General features: G+C 42.5%; 1 protein-coding gene across 5 annotated transcripts in view; it reads left to right on the top strand.

Moving 5' to 3' along the window:
* Window positions 1-24,973, top strand: part of LOC137334740 (tubby-related protein 3-like) — a 94,323-nt gene that overhangs the window by 58,062 nt on the left and 11,288 nt on the right. For 2 of the 5 annotated variants that reach the window (XM_067999655.1, XM_067999652.1), the window contains 4 exons: window positions 7,057-7,185; window positions 8,889-9,017; window positions 15,266-15,427; window positions 23,415-23,539. In XM_067999655.1, the coding sequence (XP_067855756.1) occupies window positions 7,057-7,185; window positions 8,889-9,017; window positions 15,266-15,427; window positions 23,415-23,539 (545 nt within the window). The remainder of the gene's footprint in view (window positions 1-7,056; window positions 7,186-8,888; window positions 9,018-15,265; window positions 15,428-23,414; window positions 23,540-24,973) is intronic. The other 3 variants (XM_067999653.1, XM_067999656.1, XM_067999657.1) reach the window with 3 other exon arrangements.

Raw genomic sequence — 24,973 nt, 5'->3', positions numbered from 1 at the left:
AAGGCTGTAATGAGGTCTGGAGCCGAGTGGTCCTGGCGGAACCGAAACTGAGCATGGGTGAGCAGGTTATTGGTGAGTAAGTGCCGCTTGATAGCACTGTCGACGACACCTTCCATCACTTTGCTGATGATTGAGAGCAGACTGATGGGGCGGTAATTGGCCGGATTGGATTTGTCCTGCATTTGTGCTCATTGCCCTCATAACAGGGCCAGGACCTCCTGTTTACAATAAACATATGTATGTGCCAGTCTTCTGCAGTTCCATTCGGGCACAGGAGAACCTGATGCAACTTAAAATGTTGGCCAGAACCAGGACACATCTGATGGTCCTCTGCATCCTTCGCGGAGGAGAGCTTTGTTGCAGGAAAATTGCTCTATGTAGCGTTAACACTTTACTGGAAGTACAAACTTCTATGTCCATTGCATTATAGGCTGCTTGTACCCGATGACTGGAGCTCTCCACATCCCTTGTCTCGTGGCCTGATCAATCTCAGCTACTTAGCTTCTCACAAATGCATATTTATCTTACAACCAGTTTGTGCTATACCACTTCCAGTTCCCTATGAAACAGTTTCTCTGGGACTTGTCGGTCTGTTTGCATATGTGCAACATGATGTATACTTTTTCCTTAGTGTCATATTTAAGTTTTCCTTCCCTGACCCATTCCCACCCTCCCTTGAGGTTCCAATTTGCTTCCCAGGGCATTGTCAAATGTGGTAGCCTTATGGATCTGGGGACTCATTATGGTAATGAGCTGTTGCTTGGAGTAGGTGCATGTTGTTCAGATATTGGGGGTTGATCACGGCAAGTGTAAGGTGGGGTTATTCCTGGTCCTTTCAGGGTGCAGTTTGGGTGTTCTGCTCTCTCAAAGGAGCCATTGTTGCCATATGGATGCAGAGTGATGGTTTCCTGAATAGGGACAAGGATGCTTCTGCCCTTCATGATGTTCCTTCATCGTTGCCGGGTCAAAATCCTGGAACTCCCTGGCGAATAGCGCTGTGGGAGTACCTTCACCACACGGACTGCAGTGGTTCAAGAAGGTGGCTCACCGCCACCTTCTCAAGGGCAATTTGGGATGGGCAATAAATGCTGGCCTTACCAGCAACGCCCACATCCCATGAATGAATAAAAAAAGGTAGACGATCAGCCATGATCTTATTGAATGGCGGAGGAGGCTCACGGGGCTAATTGACCCACTCCCGCTCCTATTTCTTACGTTCTGCAAGGACATAGGCTCCTCTCTGGTTTAGGTGAAGGCCATATCACCTGTACAGCCTACCCCGGCCCCAAAAGTGGTCCCAGCATCCCAGGAACCTAAATACTTCTGCACCGTCCTTCCAGCCATGCTTTGTAATCGTAGTCTTTCAGTCCCCGTCTGGTCCAGCATGTGGCACAGGAAAAATTCTAAAGATTACTACCCCAGAGCTTCTGCTCCTTAGTCTAGAACTTAACTCCTTGAAATCCCTTTGCAGAACAGTGCTAATAAAAGGAACATATATTTGCAAAATCTTACCAGGACTGTAGGATTTAACGAGTTGGACATAAAATAGATATTATGAGGGAATTACAGATTGTGCTTTGGTGGGAATTTCTCAAAACAAGAATCACATATCTGCTTAGCTTTGTTTGTTTAATAATAGAGGGAGGAGGTAGAAAGAAGACTGATAGCACAGATTTCTGAGAAAACATTAAAGCTTTTTGTGTTGGAAAATATGCAAGAAGTTTACCAATTGGCAGGAGATAACCAAATAAAGAAAGGGTAGTTATATTAACTTTAAACACATTGAGTAGGTAGCAATTCTGATTTAAATTGGGCCACAGGTATGAAAGTTGAAGTGTTGCAATTACCATCTGGAGCCGAATGCACGAAGTCCAGCTCAAACCCTTCTCCAGGGATGCCTGTTGGGACTGTGGCCAAAAGAATACAGTACTACGTATGGTGGACCAGGCAGCACTGAGGAAGGGTACATACTTAAAATGTCTTGTCTGTTCTCTCCACAAATGGTTCCTGACCTCTTGTTTCCAGCGTTTTCTATTTTTGTAGATGTCCAGCATCTGCAATATTTTGCTTTTTGCTTTCACTACTACATACATTGTGGTGTGCCCCTGCACAACCATTCTGAGGGTGGGCTTTTGTACCCCCCCCCCCTCAACTCTTCCTCTTATTTGGTGCTGAAGGTCTTATTCCCTTTCTGCTGTTGAACTTTCTGTGTCGCCTTTTGACGTATCAGCAAACATAATGCAGAGGGTGGAGAGGCCACTAGGAACATGATGAGCCTCGCAATCTCTGCAAACCTAGGCCTGTGTGTGCTGGTCCTGCCCACTGGAGAACAAGCTCGTCTTTGCACAACAATGCAGGCAAGCAGAACTGAAACTGCTAGCTGTAAGAGGGTTCATTTCCTCACCAGGGTGGAACCCAGTCTTTTCTACAACTAATATAATGAATACATTAAAAAGATGGGGTTTATAGCTCTCACAAAAAGAAAGGAGAAAAAAACATTAATTAATGCATGCAAGACTTCGGCAGCATTTGTGTACAAAGATATTTAAAATATTTAATCGCTTAACTGGGTGATAAGTACATTAATCAGAACAACATCCTTTCTTTTGTTGGATTTCGGTTCAAGTCTGGCCCAAACATTTGGGGTAAGGGTTCTCTCCCTATCTTAATTGTAAGTGAATTGGGGTTATGGTCTCACCACAATTCTCAGGAGACAAGACACAATAAAACATCAAGCATAATTTGGCACAAAATGACAAATTGGTAATCAGATATAGAGCTCATTAGAATGATTAGTGTAGGAAATAGAAATAGAGCTTGAGCACAGATGTTGGCAAAGACAGAGTGAACCGCTAACAGAGTGAAGACTTTCAGCTGGGAATTTGGTGAGTGTGGGAATTAGGTGCAGAGGGGGAAACAGGTGCTAAGTGATTTAATTCAAGGAACTATAAACAAATCTATCAACTTTTAAAACTTAAATTTAAAAAAAATACATAACATTTTTAAAAAAGGTTAAGACTGAGCGGAACATAAAGGGAGCCGCGCGAGGAATCAAAAATCAAGGAAAAGTCAAAGTGACGTCACGACAAGGAGGAGCACCGAGGGTAAATCAATAAGTATTTAGTTCATTGGTTAGTGTTTTTAATGGTTATTGTTCTTAGTGGTTAATGTCTTTATTGGTTGGTTTGTGGCTTTTAGTGTTAGATAAACAGTAAATTGCCTCAAAGCTAAACAAACAGTTTAAATAACTGTAGCTAACATGGCAGGATAGCTGGTGCCCGTTGCATGCATATCATGTGTCATATGGGAACTCCAGAACACTTTGTGTTTTCTGGAAAACCACATGTGCAGGAAGTTTCTGAGCTTGCGGGGCGGCTGGAGTCATTACGGTGCATACGGGAAGCTGAGAGTTTCGTGGATCACACGTTTCAGAAGGTGGTCACCCCACAGCTACAGAGAGTTCAGGCAGAGAGGAGTGGATGACTACCAGACAGACTAAGAGGAACAGGCGGGCAGTGCAGGAGTTCCCTGGGAGTGTGGCACTCACAAACCAGTATTCACTGTTGAATACCAGTGAGGGTGTTCACACCGCAGGAGAGTGCAGTCAGGAGCAAATCCATGGCACCGTGGGAGACTTGGCTGCACAGGGGGCAAAAGAAATGCAGTTGTTATAGGGGATTCGATAGTCAGGGGGATAGACAGAGGTTTCTGCAGCCATCAAGAGTCCCGCATGGTGTGTTGCCTCCCTGGTGCCAGGGTAAAGGACATCACTGAGAGGGTGCAGAACATTTTGAGGGGGGAAGGGGAACAGCCAGAAGTTGTGATCCATGTGGGAACCAACAACATTGGAAGGAAAAGGGTCGAGGTGCTGCAGTCAGAGTTTCAGGAGCTAGGGAGGAAGTTAAAAAGCAGGACCTCAAAGGTAGTAATCTCTAGATTCCTCCCAGTGCCACGCGCTAGTGAGTATAGGAAAAGTAAGATAAGACAGGTTAATGCGTGGCTGGAGCAATGGTGCAGGAGAGGGCTTCAGATTCCTGGGCCATTGGGACCAGTTCTGGGACAGGAGGGATCTGTTCAAGATGGATGGTTGGCACCTTAACAGAGCTGGGACCAAAGTCCTTGCGGGAAGGTTAACTAGTGCTGTGGGGGAGGGTTTAAACTAATTTGGCAGGAGGATGGGCATCAGGATGAAACATTAGAAAGGAGAAACAAGGTGCACAGACAGAAGTAGCACTACAGTAAAGAATAGTTCAGAAATAGGAGGGATCAGACAGGGGGCAAATGCGAGGCAATCTAAGATGAATTTAGAGTGCATGTGGGTAAACGCACGTAGCGTGGTAAATAAGTTTTAGTGAGCTGCAGGCTCGAGTCGCCACGTGGGATTATGATATTGTGGTAATAAGAGAGACCTGGCTCAAAGAAGGGGAGGATTGGGTACTATATATTCCTGGCTATAAGGTGTTGAGGAAAGAAAGGAGGGAGGCTGGCAGTATTGACTGGCTGGAAGTATTGCAAATGTTACACCCCTGTTCAAAAAAGGGGAGAGGGATAAACCCAGCAATTACAGGCCAGTAAACCCAACGTCGATTGTGGGAAAACTTTGAGACAATAATTCGGGACAAAATTAATTGACACTTGGAAAAGTATGGGCTAATAATGGAAAGTCAGCATGGATTTGTTAGAGGAAAATCACGTTTGACTAACTTGATTGAGTTCTTTGACGAAGTAATGGAGAGGGTTGATAAGGATAGTCTGGTTAATGTTGTGTTTATGGACTTTCAAAAGGCATTTGATAACATATCACATAATAGACTTGTTAGCAAAATTAAAGCCCATGGGATTAAAGGGACAGTGGCAGGGTGGATACAAAATTGGCTAAGGGATAGAAAGAGTGGTGGTGAACGGTTGTTTTTCGGACTGGAGGGAAGTAGACCAGTGGTGTTCGCCAGGGGTCGGTATTAGGACCACTGCTCTTTTTGATATATATTAATGACCTGGACTTGGGTATAGAGGGTATAAAGTTTGTAGATGACATGAAACTTGGAAATGTGGTAAATAATGTGGAGGATAGTATTAAACTTCAGGAGGACATAGACGGACTGGTGAAATGGGCAAACACATGGCAGATGAAATTTAACATTGAAAAGTGTGAAGTGATGCATTTTGGTAGGAAGAATGAGGAGAGGTAATAAAAAACTAAATGTTACAATTTTAAAGAGGGTGCAAAAACAGAGACCTGGGGATACACATACACAAACCTTTGAAAGTGGCAGGACAAGTTCAGAAGGCTGCTTTTAAAAAAAAAAGATGGGATCCTGGACTTAATAGAGGCATAGAGTACAAAAGCAAGGAAGTTATGTTGAACGTTTATAAAACACTGGTTAGACCTCATCCGGAGTATTGTTTTCAATTCTGGGCGCCACACTTGAAGAAAGATGTCACGGTCTTAGAGAGGGTGCAGCAGGTATTTACTAGAACGGTACTAGGATGGGGGACTTCAGTTATGTGGAGAGATTGGAGAAGTTGGGGTTGTTCCCCTTAGAACAGAGAAGGTTAAGGGGGGGATATGATAGAGGTGTTCAAGATCATGAATGGTTTTGACAGTGTAAATAAGGAGAAGCTGTTTCCAGTGCCTGCAAGGGTGGTGGAAGCAGATTCAATCGTGGCTTTCAAAGGGATTAGGACTTTGGCTCGTGTGGAGGATAAACACCAACGTGGATTGGTTGGGTTGATCGGACTATTTATGTTTTGTAATTTCTATGTAGTTCTACTGCAGTCGCTATTGTCAAGGGCATAGTACACTCTGTCCTTGACAGCAGTGAATGTAATAGTTCTCTCTAGATTTTACTGCACTTCTTGCAGTGGTCTTTCCGTGCTACTTGTAGGCGGGCCTCATGCCCTACAAACCAAAAACTGCAACCCTGCAGTTTTCTGCCGCTGCAGAGACCTTGTACCTTTGGGACTCTCACAATCTTAGATCATTAGTTTCTGCTGTACTTTTTCTGTCCGAGCCACTCCAAAAGATAATATTATCAATCCATGGTACTTGAGCTTGGCTCAATTTTCCGAATTAACAAACCAGATTTATTTATAGAAACTACATAAGTACAACACATACTGAACAGCCCAAAGACTGCATTTAAAAGCTTGGGACCTGAACATCCACGAGCCTTTGATTCCAGCATGAGTGCTGGGATTGGCCCATCAGAAACTCCTGCCGCTGACCCTGCTGGATTATCTGGACCAGGGAGATTCTCTATGGGCATATATTGGGTGCCCATTAGAGCGGGGGAGTCTTGTGAGTGAGGCAGTGTTGCCCAGTAACTTATCTTAATTCACTAGTTCCTGCTGCACTTTATCTCTCCAAATCACTCCAAAAGCCCAACTTGAAAATATCTATGTGCCTATTGGCGCTGCCCACAGCCTACCAAGTGTTGCCTATATTCCTCAACCCTCAGGTGGGCCCAACTTCCGTTGTTCCGTATGTTGTGGATCCCAAGCTGGGGCTGAGGAAAGCCACAGCCCCTTTGATATGGGGGAGCATGTCTGCTGCAGACAAGTCCTGTCCAAACAAGGCCAGGTGAATTCTCACAGGTCCTGGCATATCTGGGTCCCAATCTAATTCATTGTTAATTCTTTGAGGGTTTTTGGATCAAGTTGGCAATTGATTAAACAACACTAAAACACTAAGAATGCTCACTGAAGTGCACCTCCGTCTACTATGACTATGGCTAATGCAACAGGCAACTTCAGTATGTTTGTGGTATGGAAGCAGGTGCTACCCTCCGAACAAAACTTAGAAGCCCCACATTAACTACTAGGCTCCAAGTGAAAGACGTTATGATTTTGCAAGAAATAGTTTACAGAATGAATCTTCTGACATCTGTTTATGATGTCACTATACATGGGGAGCTGAGGAAATCATCCCCATTTGTCAATGAATTTGTCCACATGCATTTTGATGTGCCTGGTCTAAATTGATGTTAAAAGGTAAGGAAAGCAATTTTGTGGAAAATGCTCTCAAATTTTCTCCTTCCTTTTGTTAATTTTTATTAGCAGAAGGAGATAGAAAGAAATCTGATAAGGCAGAACCTCCTGAGAAATCTTTACGGCCAGACACAATGAAAAGCTTGCGAGAAGGTAACAAATTGGAGAGAGACATCGAAAGGGACAAAGGCGAGCCAGGTTAGCTTTAGAACTGGTAGTTTCTGATTTTCATGAAGTTTGAATTGTTCAAATCTGGGTCTGCATACATCTATTGCAGTAATGTGGTTTCAAAAATACAAACAATCTGTTTTAGTATCTCAGATAGAATCTGAAGAGAAACCAGGGAAGTTGAAGTATCAGGTGTGGATCCTTTATTAAAATGGGAGGCTATTACAGATAAATGGCTTTTAAAAAGGAACAAGAAGGGAAGAGGGAAAAAACTAATTTTGAGAAGAAATAGTGACCTGTAAAGTACTTTATAGAAAACAGAGTTAAATGGCAGAATTGATATGAACATGGGACAATAGGAGTCGTGATGAGAGAAATTAAAGACATTTATGAGACACAGGTAACATGTGAATAGCTGAAGGAGGTGTTGGTGAATCAGGTGGCAAAGCAGCCGAGGCTGTGGGGTCCCAGGAGTCAAATGGCCAAAGACAGAGTGTGAGTTAGAAGAGGAATTGAAATGGCTAGCAACAGGATCTTGGAATTGCATTGCAGAGGGAACGTTGTGGTTGAAGTACTGATCTCAAGTGCTGGACAGACTAATTTATTGTTAGCTCTTAAAAGATTTTTAGATCAAGTTGGCAATTGATTAACAACAACTTGCATTTATATAGAGCCTTTATAATGTAGTAAAATGTCCCAAGACACTTCACAGCAGCATAATTAAACAAAATTTGACACTGACATTAAAACACCATGAATGCTCACTGATATGTTGGCCTTTATTGCAAGGGGGTTGGAGTACAAGAGTAAGGAAGTCTTGCTGCAATTCTACACTGCTTTGGTGAGATCACACTTGGAGTACTGTGTACAGTTTTGGTCTCCTTACCTAAGGAAGGATATACTTGCCTTAGAGGCGGTGCCGTGAAGGTTCGCGAGATTGATTCCTGGGATGAGAGGGTTGTCCTGTGAGGAGAGATTGAGTAGAATGGGCCTATACTCTCTGGAGTTTAGAAGAATGAGAGGTGATCTCATTGCGACATATAAGATTCTTAGAGGACTTGACAGGGTAGATGCTGAGAGGTTGTTTCCCCTGGCTGGAGAGTCTAGAACTAGGGGGCATAGTCTCCAGATAACGGGTCGGTCATTTAGGACTGAGTTGAGGAGAAATTTCTTCTCTGAGGGTTATGAATCTTTGGAATTGTCTACCCCAAAGGGCTGTGGATATTCAAAACTGAGATCAATAGATTTTTGGACTCTAGGGAAATCTAGGGATATGGGGATCTGGACGGAAGATGGAGTTGAGGTCGAAGATCAGCCATGATTTTATTGAATTACGGAGCAGGCTCGAGGGCCGTATGGCCTACTCCTGCTCCTATTCCTTATCTTCCTTATGAGACGCATCCATGTTATTACAATGGCTGATGCAGCAGGTGATTTCAGTATGTTTGTGATACAGAAGGAGGCAGTACCACTTGAACAAAACAAAGAAGCCCCACATTAATTACTAGGCTCCAAGTGAAAGGCGGTACCTAAAACACTTTCAGCATTGATTTTGAAAGAAATAGTATACTGAGTGAATCTTCTGGCGTCTGTTTACAATGTCACTATACATAAGGCGCTGAGAAAATCATCCCCATTGTGGATGAAATCGTCCACATGCATTTTGATGTTACAAGGTAAGGAAAGCAATTTTGTCGAAGACGCTCTCAAATTTTCTTTATATTTTGTATTAGGAGAAGGAGACAGAAAGAAATCTGATGAGTCACAGCCTCCTGAGAAATCTTTACGGCCAGACACACTGAAAAACTTACAAGAAGGTAACAAATTGGAGAGAGACATCGGAAGGGATAAAGGCGAGCCAGGTTAGCTTTAAGCCCATAGAGCTGGTAGTTTCTGATTTTCATGAAATTTGAGCTGTTCAAATCTGGGTCCCTACACATCTATTGCAGTAATGTGGTTTCAAAAATACAAACAATCTGCTTTAGTATCTCAGAAAGCATCTGTGGAGAGAACAGGGAACTTAAAGTATCATGTACAGACCCTTCATTAAAATTGGAAGATATAGACATCATAGATATAGAATGGCTTTTAAAAAGGAACAGAAAGGGGAAGGAAAACAAAACACATATTTGAGAAGAAATAGAATGACCTGCAAACTGCTTGAGTAGAAAACAGATGTTAGATAAATGCAGAAGTAGTATTAGCATGGGCCAATAGGAGTCATAATGAGATAGATCAAAGAAATTAACAACAACTTGCATTTACATAAAGCCTTTAAGGTGGTAAAATGTACCAAGGGGCTTCACAGGAACATTATCAAACAAAATTTGACACCAAATCTCATGAGATATTAGGACAGATGGCCAAAAACTTGGTCAAAGAGGTAGATTTTAAGGAGTGTCTTAAAGGAGGAGAAAAAGGTAGTGAGGCAGAGAGGATTAGGGAGGGAATCCAGAGCATTGGGCCTAAGCAGCTGAAGACATGGCCGCCAGTGGTGGAACGATCAAAATCGGGGATGTGCAAGAGGCCAGAATTGGAGGAGCGCAGAGATCTCAGAGGTTTTTAGGGCTGGAGGAGATTACAGAGATAGGGCAAGGCTACAAAGGGATTTGAAGACAAGGGTGAGAATTTTAAGATCGAGGCGTTGCCAGAGCAGGAATTAATTGTAGGTCAGCGAGCACAGGGTTGATGGGTGACTGGGACTTGGTGCGAGTTAGGATATGGGCAGCAGAGTTTTGGATGAGCTCAAGTTTATGGAGAGTGCCAGCTGGAAGGCTGGCCAGGAGAGCATTGGAATAGTCAAGTCTAGAGATAACAAAGGCATGGATGAGGGTTTCAGCAGCAGATGAGCTGAGGCTGGGGCGGGGAGATGGGCGATGTTACAGAGATGGAAGTAGGAGCGGATATGTGGTCGGAAGCTCATTTCCAGGTCAAATAGGACGCCAAGGTTGTGAACGGCCTGGTTCAGCCTCAGACAGTGGCCAGGGAGAGGGATGGAGTTGGTGGCTAGGGAACGGAGTTTGTGGCGGGGACCAAAGACAATGGCTTCGGTCTTCCCATTATTTAATTTGAGGAGATTTCTGCTCATTTAATACTCGTTGTTGGACAAGCAATGTGACAAATCAAGAGGCAGTGGAGTGTTGCGAAAGGTGGTGGTGAGGTAGAGTTTGGTGTTGTCTGCGTATTTATGAACCATGATGTGTTTTCGGAAGATATCGCCGATAGGCAGCAAGTAGATGAGAAATAGGAGAGGGCCGAGGATAGATCCTTGGGGGACTCCAGAGGTAATGGTGTGGGAGCGGGAAGAGAAGGCGATTCTTTGGCCACAACTGGATAGATATGAATGGAACCAGGTGAGAACTAGCTGAAGGTAATGGTAGATGAGTGAGGTGGAAATGGAAGGATGAAAAACTGGCAAAGCAGATCAGGCTCCAGCTTGCCAGGAGCCTTGGAGAAGAAAAAAGCAGATCGCCTGACACAACAGCCCACCAGCACAGTATTCCCGTTGGGGGTGGGGGTGGGGGGTCTGCACCCGAAGCACCAACCTGTCTCACCCCACCCCCTGCCCCAGAGAAGCCAGCACCCACTTCCCACATCGTCAGCACTTCCTGCCAAAGGAAAAGTGGAAACTATAGTTAAGGTCTGAAGTTAATAGAGCTGATATTAAGGTCTGAGGGCTATAGCGTGCCCTTTGAAGGATAAGGCAGTGTTTCTGAGCTTCATTGGAACAATTTAGAAGGCCAAAGGCACAGAAGTCAGAATGGAAATAGGAAGGGGAATTGAAATAGCAAGCGATTGGTAGCTCAACATCACCGTTGCAGACAGAATGGTGTTTGAAGCACCATTCTCAAGTGCTGACATAATTGGGTAATGAATTGCAATTACGGGTATTGGTGCTAGCTGAATATCTCATCTCTTCGAACCTCAGAGGTTCTGTCATGCTTTTTCTGTTTCATTTTGCCTTTAAACACTGGAATATGCACCTTCTTACTGCAACCATTTTTATTTCTCTAAATGTGACTCCATGATACACTGGATACTGAAGCAAGCAGTACCCTCTGACCAATACTTAGAAGCCCCACACTGATTACTGGGCTCCATGTGAAAGACAGTACCTAAGAAGCTTTCAGCATTTACAATTTTGCAAGAAATAGTATATGGAGTGAATCTTCTCGTAGTGCTTGAGGATTGTACCATTGGATGTTAAGAGGAATTTTTTTGTTGGCCTGTCAATGTTTTAACTGGAATACACACGGTTGTACCTTGCAAGTGTTTGCATTCAGGGACCATATCCGATAGTATTCTCCAAATACACTCGGAGTCAGTTGGGATGCATTGAATGTCCTCAGATCTTTTCGATTGAGTGGCAATGCAGAGATCATTTGCATAAATGAATCTTTGCAATCAAAGGATTCTAGTTAGTTATCAGTGTAGATATTAAAAAGCAGGGTTGCTAGCACTAAGCCTTGGCGCAATCCATTCCGTTCAGTGTGTCACCGACCTTACTTACCATCCATCTCTACAAAGAAACATCGACTCTAGCGCAGGAAGGAGGTGACCTAGACCATTTTGCTATTTCTCAAAATGATTGCCAGTTTCAGAATTAGTGCACAGTGTCATAAGCAGCCGACAGATCAACAAACACGGCCTCTACTTTTGCAGGTTTCAAAGCCATCTTCAATGTATTGAGTTAGATTCGTAACTTGTCCACAGTATGAATGATCTGCTGTAATGGTGATGGGAAAAAAAATAAGGTACTCACACTATAGCATTGAGGAAGGCTGCAATATAAATGATTAAATAAACAAATGTACTCCAAAGCTTTGGTATACTACTGTGTTGTCCACAGGATAAATGTGCCAGACAAAGAAACACAAAAGCAGGAAGCTAGCATCTCCTGTTTCCAACTCTGCCAGTATTTCACTATACGCACCATCAATCGCCCTCTTCTTCCCACATACCAACCCAGAGAGACATCCAGCCAGGGGGCATTAGTGAATGAGTCAGAGGGCAGTGCACAGGGTGATTCACAAAGAATAAGGAAGGAAACATGAAGGTCAGAAGATGTTGTACCTCACTTGAAGGACCTGGGGACTCTCATCTCGTGGGTCTTGGTTTTAAAAAAAACAATGCTAGCAGACAATAAAATGTGCAGAATCTGAGCATAGTCTCCGACAACATGCAGCACATGGTAGGCCAATTGGAGGAGTCCACAACCTGCATCTGTGGCACTGTCATGGATGGCTTCTTTGCATTGCACGCCACCCTTGAGTTTTTAGCAGCTCCAGGCAAATCTTAAGTGGAGGCTCCTACTACAAAGCAACCTGTGCTTCTGCCATAGATGTTAAGACTGCTGCCGTAAAGGTCTGGAATGCCAGATTTTAGTGCCAGATCTTTTCTGGCCTCTAAACAAGGTCTGTTTTCCTCCAGACCAGTGGTAATGCAGAGTCAGTGTCCAGTACTGATGGATGGCAGGAATGTACCCGCGTGTCTCTCAGGATAGCATCACATGTTGGCTTCCCACTAGTTTCCTCAAATGCCTGCATATGTGGTAGTAATGAAGCAGAGGCAGGCTGCCTGTGCAACCTATAACAGGTCCATCTTGGGGCATACCCACCATGAGATGAGGGCCACTTTGGTACCAAGAGAGATTAAATTGAAACATGCCAGTCCTGCTGCTCAGGGGACACTTAGAAGGAGCTCCAGATTGGCATTAAAAATTCACGCATCACATACTAACACAGCGTCGAGAACTGCACACAACATGGCTTGAAAATAACATTATTGCAGCACCAAAGTTGTGCATGCAGACATTGTTTTTAACAAGATTTGGAAGTGGCTTTAACAAAGTGGCATGAATGGGAGCTATGTGAGTTGATGTGCACAGAGAAGGAATACAGATGGTGGCATACTTGTGGTGGAAAGGGGGAAGATGTAGATTCGACTGTTCATGTAGTGGCCAGATGTGGTGGTCAGGAGTAGGTCCCCATATCAGATTGGCGTAAACGTCTTCACATCCTCTTCAAATTGTTGCCGGTCCTCTGATTCCTTCATGTTGAGGCTTCTATGTATGGCAAGATTGTATAGGAGTCAGTCAGAACTATAATTCTTGAGTGCCTAGTCTGCACGTTTTGCAAAACACCCCAGAACAATCCAGACACATGAAGTGCACTTTCAACATTCAAATTGTGTGCTCTACGATAACTCTTAAGAATGGACCTTATTTTGGCAATGCTCAGCTGGTATCCTGGGAAAGCGCAGAGGTGTCTTGAGCCATGGCTGTGGAGATTAGACTTTGATTCCTGGAGCCACCCAGAGATGTGGCTTCCTGGATCAGAGTGTGCTGGCATGATGGAATGTTTTAAAATGAAGGCATTGTGGCAGCTTGTAGGTAATGCAGTGCTGTTGGTCACAAACGAGCTGGACATTGAACGAGTGGAATCCTTTCCTGTTGACAGTGATGGCATTGATCAAGGAAGCATGTAATGGACACGTGGGTGCAATCTGTGACTCTTTGGATCTTGGGGAATCCTACACTCAAAATTTCAGGGTTTTTGTTATGCTACCCATAAGGAAGTGGATGAATTGGCTTGCTCTAGCAAACTATGCACCTGTGACGTGCTTTATGCATCGGTGCCTAGCTGATTGGCTAATGTCACTGATGTCCCCAGTGGAAACTTGATATGACCCTGTTGCATAAAGATTAATGGTAGTTTTGATCTTTACAGTCACTGGATCGAATTGAAGCACATGGCATAACTTATTGATGGCTTCCTTTGTGAAGCATGGCCTGCGCAAATACGGTTCCTGAGTCTGTATATTCTTGGGGATGGACCAGTGGGCGGCTGCCATACACTTCCTGTGCTGCCTAGCCTCCCTCCTTTGCTCTTCTTCTCCCTTTGAAGAACAACGATATGGGGGTATTTCCAGTGGGAATTGGTGGGGATGGGGGTGGTTAATGGTTGCCCCACAGCAGAAGATACACATGTGAATAGTAAAACAGTTATCAGCAGTGAAAACTTGACCAAAATCAGCTAAGAAATAAGCTTTCTTGTAAAGAATCTGGTGGGCTTTTTAAATCAATGCCCAGCCTTTCTGTGGCACCGAGCAACAGTGGACTCCCATTTTATGACGTTGAGCATTATCAATAAAAGTGGGACGTGTGATATCACCAAGTCATTACCACCTCTTTTAAATATACCCACAGATGCTAGGGCAGGCACATCTGCCAGAAGTTGTCAGGAAAGAGGGGGTTGCGTTAATTTGCCTACCAATAGTGGAAGCCCACACCACTAAGGGCACATGAGGGATGTTCGCCATACCATGAAAGCCAGGAAGTCCAGTCAAAGAGTAGGGGAAAGAGGGTGATCGTTTTCTCCACACCCCCTCCCTGGGAAAGAAATCGTTGTCCCTCATCCCCCTTTATAAGAGGGCTGCTTTAGCATCCTAAAAGAAAAATTTGTCCCTTAAATCTTTGGGGGCCTGGGCCATGATCTCAGTTTGGACCCCCAAATGGTCCACACAACTGTCAGTTGTCAAGGAGATGGCCTATTCTGACCAGATGTATTCCACCACTGCTTGCTGGGCCCAAAATGCGCAAACTCTGAATTAAGGGCGTCCCGATTCTTTACTGCCCCCTCCCCCAACAGGCCATTCCAGAAAGTTCAACATAAGATTTGGGACCCAGGATACTTGGATCCAGGCCTAGTTTCCAGTTCCAGCCCTTCCGGTGGGCACCCACCAAAGTTACAGCAGAAGTATACTAGAAGTGCTGTGGATTTTCGGGGTCTTTCTTTTTAAATGAGCTTAGTTGAAGGGTTACTGTCTTAGCTGACATTTGATCAGTCTGGTTGTCTTTTGTTGTTTCACACCCGACTATATTTAGAAGCAAGGAAGAGACACCCAAGCAATTCTCATGCACTTTGTAGCATCTGGTTTCAGAGAGAAACTGGCAGATATAAGGAAGCATGTTGGGCTGCTGTTCTGTCAGTTGTGGATGGTGCATAATGCAGGAAGACCCAACCAGAACTGTGGAACTAGTATGGAACTAATGATCTTTGTTGAGCATTAATGTGAATTACTAAAAAAAAGATGGTTTCCCTTTCTGCAGGTATTGATGGGCCCGGAGCCTTCATAAGTAATGAGGTACATGACGTTAGCACCAAAATCCAAATCCTTTCAGTTGGACAATCCATGACAGCCAGTGATGATGTTGAAGCACTCCTGGACTCTGCATCAAAACCAGACATCCAAGAAGTAATGGAACAAAGGGGTAGGAATGTTCTATAGATCCTGTTTAGATCCAGTTAAAAGAAACTGAGACAATCTAAGTAGTAATGCTATTTGTGAACATGGTAAAATAGAAGATGAGCTGAATAATTGTTGTACCTAATTATTGATTGTGTTTTCCAGTTTGTAATTTTTGCATTGGCTCAGTGGTTACACACTTTCCTCGAGTCAGAAGGTCATGGGTTCAATTCCCACTCGAGAGACTTGAGCAACTAATCTAGGCTGACACTTCAGTGCAGCACTGAGGGAGTGATGCATTGTTGTAGGTGCCAACTTTTGGATGAGAGGTTAACCCAAGGCCTAGCCTACCCTCTCAAGTGAAAGTAAAAGATTCCATGGCACTATTCGATAAAGGGCAAGGGAATTCTCCTGGTGTCCTGTCCAATATTTATCCCTCATCCAACATCACTAAAACAGATTATTTGAGCATTAATATTGTTGCTGTTTGTGGGACCTTGCTGTACACAAATTGGCTGCTGCATTTCTCTACTTTGTCACTGGCTACACTTCAGAAGTACTTCATTGCCTGTGAAGTGCTTTAGGACGTCCTGAGATCATGAAAGGCACTATATAAATGCAAGTTTGTTCTTTCTTTCCTTCTACTAATATAGTTTACATTAATGTCCATTTATAATGTACTCGACAGCTCTCTGCAAGGCAGACTGAGTCCCTTGAACTTGAAAAAAAATCACCTGTTGTGATTTATGTACCTCCTTGTATCATCAGTCGCACATTGGTTTGTTGGCTGGCATAAGCAAATAAGATGTTGGGTACATGGATGAGATGCTGGAAATTAGAAATAAGAAAATGGGTGTTCCAAGAGCCAATGGAGTATGTTTCTTTTTCAGGTTTTTATTTTAATGTCGTCTTCTAATTTACCAATTCCATTTTTTTTCCTTAACTTTGTCTGTTTGAAAGTATCGCATTAAAAGATTGCCGATACCAATGCAGTGCAGAACATGGTGCTGCTGAGATCCCAGTCACAGCTACTGAGCAGAGATCATTCCTTCCCCCTCACCCCTGCTGAAGGAAGACAATAATCAGATTAATCTCTGGCCTGCTTTCATGCATTTGATTGTGTTTGGCTTAGAGCAGTATTGGTGGAGTCTTGGGAATAAGTGGTCAGCTGCTGTTCCATCTTCAGGATGTGAATGACCAGAGAGAACAGGCAGAGAAAAAGATAAACTACAGCTGTGTCAGCTGAAATTGCAAGATTACCCCTTCAGCCAATCAGACTTCAGCTATTTATTCTAACGTGGCTGTACCCATTTTAAAAAAAGATATATTGAGAGTTTACTGACAAACTGTTCTGAATCATTGTAATACTATGGAGGCATCCAGCTTGCACACTGTATTTTCTCCCCACCAGGGGACTGCTTTCTCCTTCATGTGATGATTTTGGGAAGGCTGATTATCATTGTAGTTAGCTTGATGTTCTGTAATATTGTGATGCTATGGCTGTACTGTTAAAAGAAAAAAAAATCTACAGAATCATCAGAAAACGGAAGTTCCTCCCCTTTTCGATCACTTGTGAGTAACTTGGTCATACAGATCAAGAAGATCACTATTCTGTTCTGACTTAGCTGATTCTGTTAGCTAGTCTGACGGGGATGGTACAATTTGCCGCAGGTTTCTGGCCTAGGGAGGTAAAAATCAGCCAGGATCTTTGCTCCTGATTGATAGGGTATGGTAGCCTTGTGGTTATGGTTCTCGACTAACAACCCAGAAGTTGAAAGTTCAAATCCAATCATGGCAAATTGTGAAATTGACTTTAAAAAAAATCTTAGTTCCGATGGTCACAAATTACCATCATGACCCACTGGGTCACTAATGCTCTTCCGGGAATGACCTGCTACCCCAACCCAGTCTGGCCTATCTGTCACTTCAGTCCCAAACTATGTAATTGACTCTTAATGCCTTCAGGGTAATTAAGGATGGGTTATAAATACTTCCTTGTCAGTGCCCACATCCCATGAACAAATAAATATATATATATTTTTTTTATATATAGATATATATATACATACTTTTCTAAATCCAACAACCTCTGCTAGAAGTGGCATGTTGCAGTCTGTTTCTATCGACTCTATCCCTCCCTTCATAATTTTAGACAACTCTTATCAAATCACCTCTTAATCTCTTCTGTTCCATCGAAAACAGCCCCAATTTTTCAAGTCTGTCTTTGCTTTTGTGTTTCCTTATAGCAACAGCATCCTGGTGAATCTGCACCATTAGTCTCTCTCTTGCCTCAACATCTTTCCTATAATGTGGAGCCCCAAACTGCACACAGTGCTCCAAATATGGGCTTGCTAAGGTTTTATATAGACTCACTATTACATCTCAAACTTTATATTCTATGCCTCTTGCCATAAAACAAAGTATTCCATTAGTTTTTTCTAATGGCCTTATCCACTTGAGATGCAGCTTTTAATATCTTGTGAACCTGAATCCTTAAATTCCCTTTCAGTTCCACATCACTGAACCTTCCCCATTCAAAAAATGCAATTTTTTCCCCCAAAATATACCACCTTATGCTTACCGACATTTTTTTGTGTTAACTTTGAGTGACAATCAGATCACACTCGAACTGTGATGCCCATGTGGTCAAGTAGCCTACTGACATTCATTGCCATGGCTCATATGTGAAGAATGGCACTTGAGTAGGTACTGGAGGGTGTTTAGTTCCAGTGGAACCATATCGCAGCAAGAGGTCAGTGCCTTGAGGTGAAGAGGAAGGAGTGGAGAAAAAAACCCCACAAAACTAGCTTATGAACGGAAATTCTCTGCTTCCAACTACCTTTCACTTTTTCAGAGTCCAACTATAATATTCCTAAAAATGAATATTATAGTTGGATTTCTCCAGAAACATGACAACTTGTGGTTCAGATCCACTTGGTTATTGGAGCTCCGAAGTAGTTACCAATGAATCACATTGGCAACTAAATCCAAATGCCATCAGCTTATATATTTTATAGTGTCACCATGACAATGATTTGGCTGACAGATTTTGGCTTTGTAACTAGGTGGCCATTGTAGGGAGTTTTCTGTCTCTTCTTGCCCTTAATGTGTACTTTTATCGAACAATTGCATGGTTTAGAATGAAGCCTTAGTATAGGTAATGACCTATTCTTTCCCCAGTGAAAAAGATACTTCAAAAATTACACAGTCCAAGGCCTGAGGTAGCTGCGAAAGCTGCTGCTGCTTGTCTCTTAGAGCTGAGCTCATGATTTTGATGCTCAGCACGTAGATCATGTCCATTGTACAGTGAAATCCATTTTCCTCATGGCCTGAATTAAAAGGGTCTCTGGTTTTCTGCTAAGTTTGGAAGATCAGTGTAGGTATTCTCATGTGGCAGACATTTAAAAAAAAATTCAGGGTAAAAATGTTATGTTCTGCTTTCAATGTAGCATCTCCCAGTTGCTGTCAGAAACACTGGGCCTTTTCTTAAAAAAAATGGAAGTATTTCTGGTTCAGTAACAGAATCAGAGAATGTAGCAGCATAGAATCAGGCCATGTGGCTCATCATGGTGTTTTTTCCACATGAGCTATATAGTGTAATCCCACTCTCCTGTTCACTCCCTGTTTCTCCTTATCAAGCAAATGTCTAATTCTCTTTTTAAAAGAAGTTAAACAATAGTTTGCAGCAGATAATTACACATTCTAACCACCGTCCATATAAAGAAGTTTCTTCTAACGTCTCCTTTTATTCTTTTTGTGATGACCTTAAATTTGTGCCCTCTTGTGTCATTTTGTTCACCAGTCACTATTTAGCCTGTTGTAACTCTTCATAATTTTGAAGATGTTGATGAGATTATCCCATGATATATTCAGCTCTAGTGGAAAAAGACTTAACCCCTCAAATTTCTCTTCATAACTGTAGCCCCTTATCCCTGGTAAAATTTAGTACGTCTACACTGCACCTTTTCCATTGTTTTTATCTCCTTCCTGCAATTGGATGCCCAAAACTGTGCACAATACTCCAACTGCTGCCTAACTAGGGACTTGTACAAGTTCGACAACTTAGTTACTTTCATGTGTATTCCATTCCTCAATATATAAAGCCAGTTATAGCATTTGCCTCTTCTGAGCGTATTCTACTTTCACAGCCACCTTTAAAGACCTGTGTATCTGCACACCAATGCCCCTCTGTTGCTTTACGTCATTTAACATTTTACTATTTAAGGTGTATGTCCACTTCCTACTCCCTATCCTTACTTGCAAAATGTATTCCTTAACATGTTTCTACATTGAGCTAAATCTGCTATCTATCTGCCCATCTTGCTAGCCTATCTATTTCCTCCTGCAGTCTTTTGCAGTTCTTGTCGTAAATTGCCATAATTTGATAACATCTGCACATTTCAGCATTGTTCCCTCAATTTCTGAGGCCAGATGATTTTTGTATACTGGCGGATCTCCCACAGCGTGAGTTGAGGAAATGCACTTTTGTTACAATAAGGGTGTTATGCCATTTAATGCACAATGTTTTATCAGGATCATTGATTTACATTGACTGTCAAATTCTGCATTCGTTACATGATATTCTAGAACTTTTATCAGTGTTCTGGGATTTATTTTTTTTAAAATTCATTCTTGGGATGTCTGCGTCACTGGCAAGGCTGGCATTTATTGCCCATTCCTAGTTGCCCTTGAGAAGGTGGTGGTGGGCCTTCTTGAATGGCTGCAGTCCATGTGGTGAAGGTACTCGCACAATGCTGTTAGATAGGGAGTTCCAGGATTTTGACCCAGTGACGATGAAGGAATGGCGATATATGTACAAGTTGGGATAGTGTGTGACTTGGAGGGGACCTTGGAGGTGATGGTGTACCCATGCACCTGCTGCCCTTGCCCTGCTAGGTGGTGGAGGTCATGGGTTTGGGAGGTGCTATTGAAAAAGCCTTAGCGAGTTGCTGCAGTACACACTGCAGCCACGAGGTGCCAGTGGTGGAGGAAGTGGATGTTTAAGGTGGTGGATAGGCTGCCAATCAAACGGACTGCTTTGCCCTGAATTATTATTTTTTTTAAATTTCAAAATATTCTTTATTTCATAAAATTTAAGGATACACACAGTTCAATGTAAATATCACCATTACAATTCAAAGCAATACAATTCAGATTGTACACACCACGATCCCATTATTACAATTCAAACACAGTACCTATCTTATAATAGATGGTGAACAAGACAAGGTAGATGGCTTTACACAGTGGTCTTTCCCCATAGTGCCTTTGCGTAGGCCGCACCTCGCTTCAGTGCGTCCCGCAGCGCATACTCCTGGACCTTGGAGTGTGCCAGTCAGCAACACTCGGTCGTGGACACCCCCTTCAGCTGGAAGATCAGCAGCTTTCGGGTGGACCAAAGGGCCTCCTTCACCGAGTTGATGGTTTGCTTTGTCCTGAATAGTGTCGGACTTCTTGAGTATTGTTACAGCTGCACCTATCCAGGCAAGTGGCAAGTATTCCATCACACTCCTGACTTGTGCCTTGTAGGTGGTGGATGGGCTTTGGGGAGTCAGGAGATGAGCCACTCACCCCAAATCGGATGCAAGTGTATTACACGTGTAATTGCGCTACAGTGAATTGCCTCTCTCTTTTACGCCCGTCTATTTATTCCTGTCCCCGAACACGTCTTGACTTATTATAATGGCTCCACCCCAGGCTAAAGAGCCGTAATTGCGAATTTCCTACATTTTAAGCTGGTTCAAAACTTGTGTAAAATTAAGCTCAGAATTTTAGGCGCAGCAGGAAAGAGTCATTTTTCTGGTGTTTTATTGCAATTTTTGGAAACCTGCACTGCATTTTCTGTTTGAATGCATTTTTATGGCATCCGTATAAGTGACTTTAAAAATTAAAAAGCTTCCACGATTACATGCTAGGCCTAATGTGCATGAATGATAATCAGATGGCTTGCAACTTTAATATTCATTCTTAAAAAAGGACTATAGCGTGAGTTCATCAGTTTCTTCAAGCCCCGATTGTTTATGCGGTTCTCCACTTGTTTATACCCATTTTTGTGTTTCAGCTTGTTAATGAGATTGGCAGACATCGGCAAAATGAACGTCATTTTGGGTGTAACTTCCCAATTACGCCCCCACAGGAAATTCTACCTCAAGATTCTGTTTCTGTGGTGCAGGCTGGCATCAGAGTTGTGTTGCAGTTTCCCACCTCCTTTGGTATAGCTTTCCTCATTCTTTCGATGGAATTTAGACTCCATGTAGAAAACTTCCATGCTTCTGTTCCTGTTTCTTTCATCTAGAGTTTTGTGAACTTCTAATTTTTTGGTGTTTGCTTTTTGCCCTGTTGCATCAACTCTGCTGAAACTTCCTTCAAATGAACTGAGATGCAATATTTATGGTTGCTACTTGTCTGTTTTCTCATCAGCCAGTTGGGTTTTTTAAAACACCAGGTACAGTTTCAACTGGGAATACAATGACCACTTACTTCTAAGATTGCTTTTTGAAGGCTTCAGCTGGTAGTAATTGTCCAGGTGACAACCCTTACGTTAGCCATATGAGGCCTTTACACGCAGAGGTATCTTGGTGGAAGCCATGCGCTGCTTCAGGGTCAGCAGTCTATGTTTTTCCTCCCTTTTGAATGTTTTATTCTTGTCTATGAAGGTTGAACTGAATACAATCCGGAACACAGACTTGTAATGTAAACATGTTAGCATAGCAAATTAGAGTTAACTTTCTTGTGTATTCACCAGGTGTGATGGCAATACCAACTGATAGAAGATAATTAGCCTAGAGTGGGTTGGGCCCAGTCCTTTTTCTGTTTTTTTTTTCTTTGCATGCATTTATAATTACACTGTGTACTTTTGGAGAGTCTGCAGTTTATTTTCTACTTCAAAGAAGTATATTCCACAGCCCCATTGTTTTAAGTTTACTGTAATTTATTTTCTTTTTGGTCTCATTGAGAGTACAGCTTGGCAGCCTGCTGCCAGGCCTATGCCAACGCTGGTCTCTAACTATCACTTTACGATGGACAAGAATAAGCATTCTTGTAGGTCAAACAGCAAGAGCATTTGAATTGCAAATATAGTTTAGTCCTTAATTTGAAGTCAGTTCATTTGAATTATTGGCTAATAATTTTTTTTGCACTTTTATTTACATTGCCATTTTGTTTACATTGGTTAATTTAAATTGTTAGATATTTTGAGTTTCTTTCATGCAAAAAAAAAGCTTCAAATTATCAGGAATGGACAGTAGCAAATCATGAGTCAGAGTCCCAGTGTTTGCTGCCGTTCCAGCTCCCTTAGTTCAAATAAGGGTCAGTGGTTATTGATCTGAATGTTTAAAAGTGAGAAATTCTATCCTTAAGAACTGGGATGAGAAAAGATAAATCCTATGGATCTGTTTGCCTTGGTGAATTGTGCCTCCTGCTAGCTGATTACCGAGAAGGATTGGCAGTGGTTACAGAAAGGTTAAAGTGCTAGAGTGCCACGGCCTCCAAGTGTTTACGGAAGAGTTGTAATGAACATCACTAAAGGGATGGGCAATAAATGCTGGCCTCGCCAGTGATGCCCACATCCCATGAACGAATTTTAAAAAAAAGAAAATAATGGCAAGGAGAAATACTGTGTAGTCCTGATAATGTAATTTTTTGCTCCAAAAAATGTGAATTATCCAATAAGTTAAATAAGATAAGGCACATAAAACAGCAAAATAGGAATTTAATGCTAAAAAATTTGAATTAGCACATAATAAATTAAGTATTTTTGAATTAAGAGAAATTGATTGTATGAGCTTTCAGAGCAGCTGTATTCACTATGTCTGCCATTTTGGACAGCCCTAATAAACAATCTAGTTGCCTTTGGACAAAAGTCATATTTGACCCTGTAGCTGACAACGCATGACTATTAAGTCTTCGTGCCGTCTGTTAATTTTTTATTCAATGCAAGTCACTTTTTTTTAAAAAATGATTAATTTATGAAACTTTTGAATATGGGGTAAATAAACTTCGTATAAATACAGGAATCTCTGGAAGCATGAACTTTGATGAAGATGATGATGAGGATGAGGAGAATGACAATACTTCGGGCTCACAGGGTTATGAAAATGTCAGACCCTCGTCTGCCACCAGCAAGCAATCAAACAAGGTGAGTGATTAATTCTGCTTAAGGGGTTTGATTTTAAAGGAACATTGTTGTCCCTTCAGAGAGGGTGAGAGGTTAAACAATTGTGATACCAGTTTAAAGTGTGAATAGCGCCTCCTCCCCGCCACAGAATATTTTCTGAAGTTGAGAGAGCACATAGATCTCTACTCACAGTCCTCTGCCTGAGCTACTTTGTAATTGTTTGCTTGACCATGAATTTTCATCCTTTGCTCTCATATTTATATAAAAATATATTTTTCCTGTTCTCTGGGAAGTTTCTGGCATCCACTCAGCAACTCCCTTGCTAACGTGATTTAGTTCTGGAATTCACTACGTGGTGATATGGGCAGGAATTTGATTCCCTTCACTCTGCGGCATTGTGCTGCTGTGTACTTTACTGCTAGATTTTTAGTTATGGAGTGGAATTAAAATCTGTGTAGTGTCATGTAACTGGTTCACGGTTCAAGGGGGTAGGGTGGTTTGGTCTCTGAGCTGTGGCTGAGGGATGTGTCTGGGCTATGGCAGAGGGGTTGATGCGATGGAGAGATGTGTTCCTGGGCTGCTGAGGGCAAAGATGTGTTTTTGCGTGGAAGTGGGTTTCATCACTCGATCAGAACAAGAGAAATGGGTGTAGCTGGCATTTTTCCATGGCCTGTTAAACAGCTGTCAAAAAGCTGAAATGCCGGATATTGTCCTGAAATAAAATTTCTGGAAGTTAGCATTGGACTGAATGGGTAAAAATAATAAATATCTTCCCAAAAGAATCGGTTAAAATGTTAGACCATCATTTCTTTTTCTGGGACCTGCATTCATGTCCAGCCCATGGTTTGGGTTGGAAGTGCCTCTCTGCCGGCCATCAGGGTCCCACATGAAATAGGTTTGGGCAAATTAGTCTGAAGGATAGATGTTTGTTTTCAATATGCCATGTAGAGTGACGTCACAGCTCAATTCTTTGGGGAAATCTCTGAGTAGAGGCCAGGAATTTCTCCAGAGAGAAAAAAAGAGATAAAGAAAGTATTTTTCTATAAATATAAATATGAAATATTTATATAAATATGAATGGAGAAGTAAAGATTAGAGGGCTTGTTTCCCTAAGCTGTTCTACCCTTTAGAAACAATTTACAATATGCTAATGAATGGATAAATTCACCAATCCTGTACTTCCATTGGGAGTTGCATTCAAAGGGAGAGTGAGTTGGGTATGGGGCCACAATACTGTAGCTCTGATTCATTGGCCTGCACTCCTTTTAAGCACAGCTCCTGAATGGGAATACCGGTTTGGTAAATTCATCTCTGGCTCAACTTAGTTCTAGTGAGTGCAGCTGCACAATACAAAACTGCCCCTAATTTGACAAGAATAGGCAGTCTCAACTTCCATGATGGTCAAGAGAATGAAGGCAACACCCAGTATGGTACTCCACCACAGAGATCAGAAGT

Source organism: Heptranchias perlo, chromosome 18 (genome assembly GCF_035084215.1).
Source record: "Heptranchias perlo isolate sHepPer1 chromosome 18, sHepPer1.hap1, whole genome shotgun sequence".
NCBI lineage: Eukaryota > Metazoa > Chordata > Chondrichthyes > Hexanchiformes > Hexanchidae > Heptranchias > Heptranchias perlo.
This window is presented reverse-complemented; position numbering and strand designations above follow the sequence as displayed.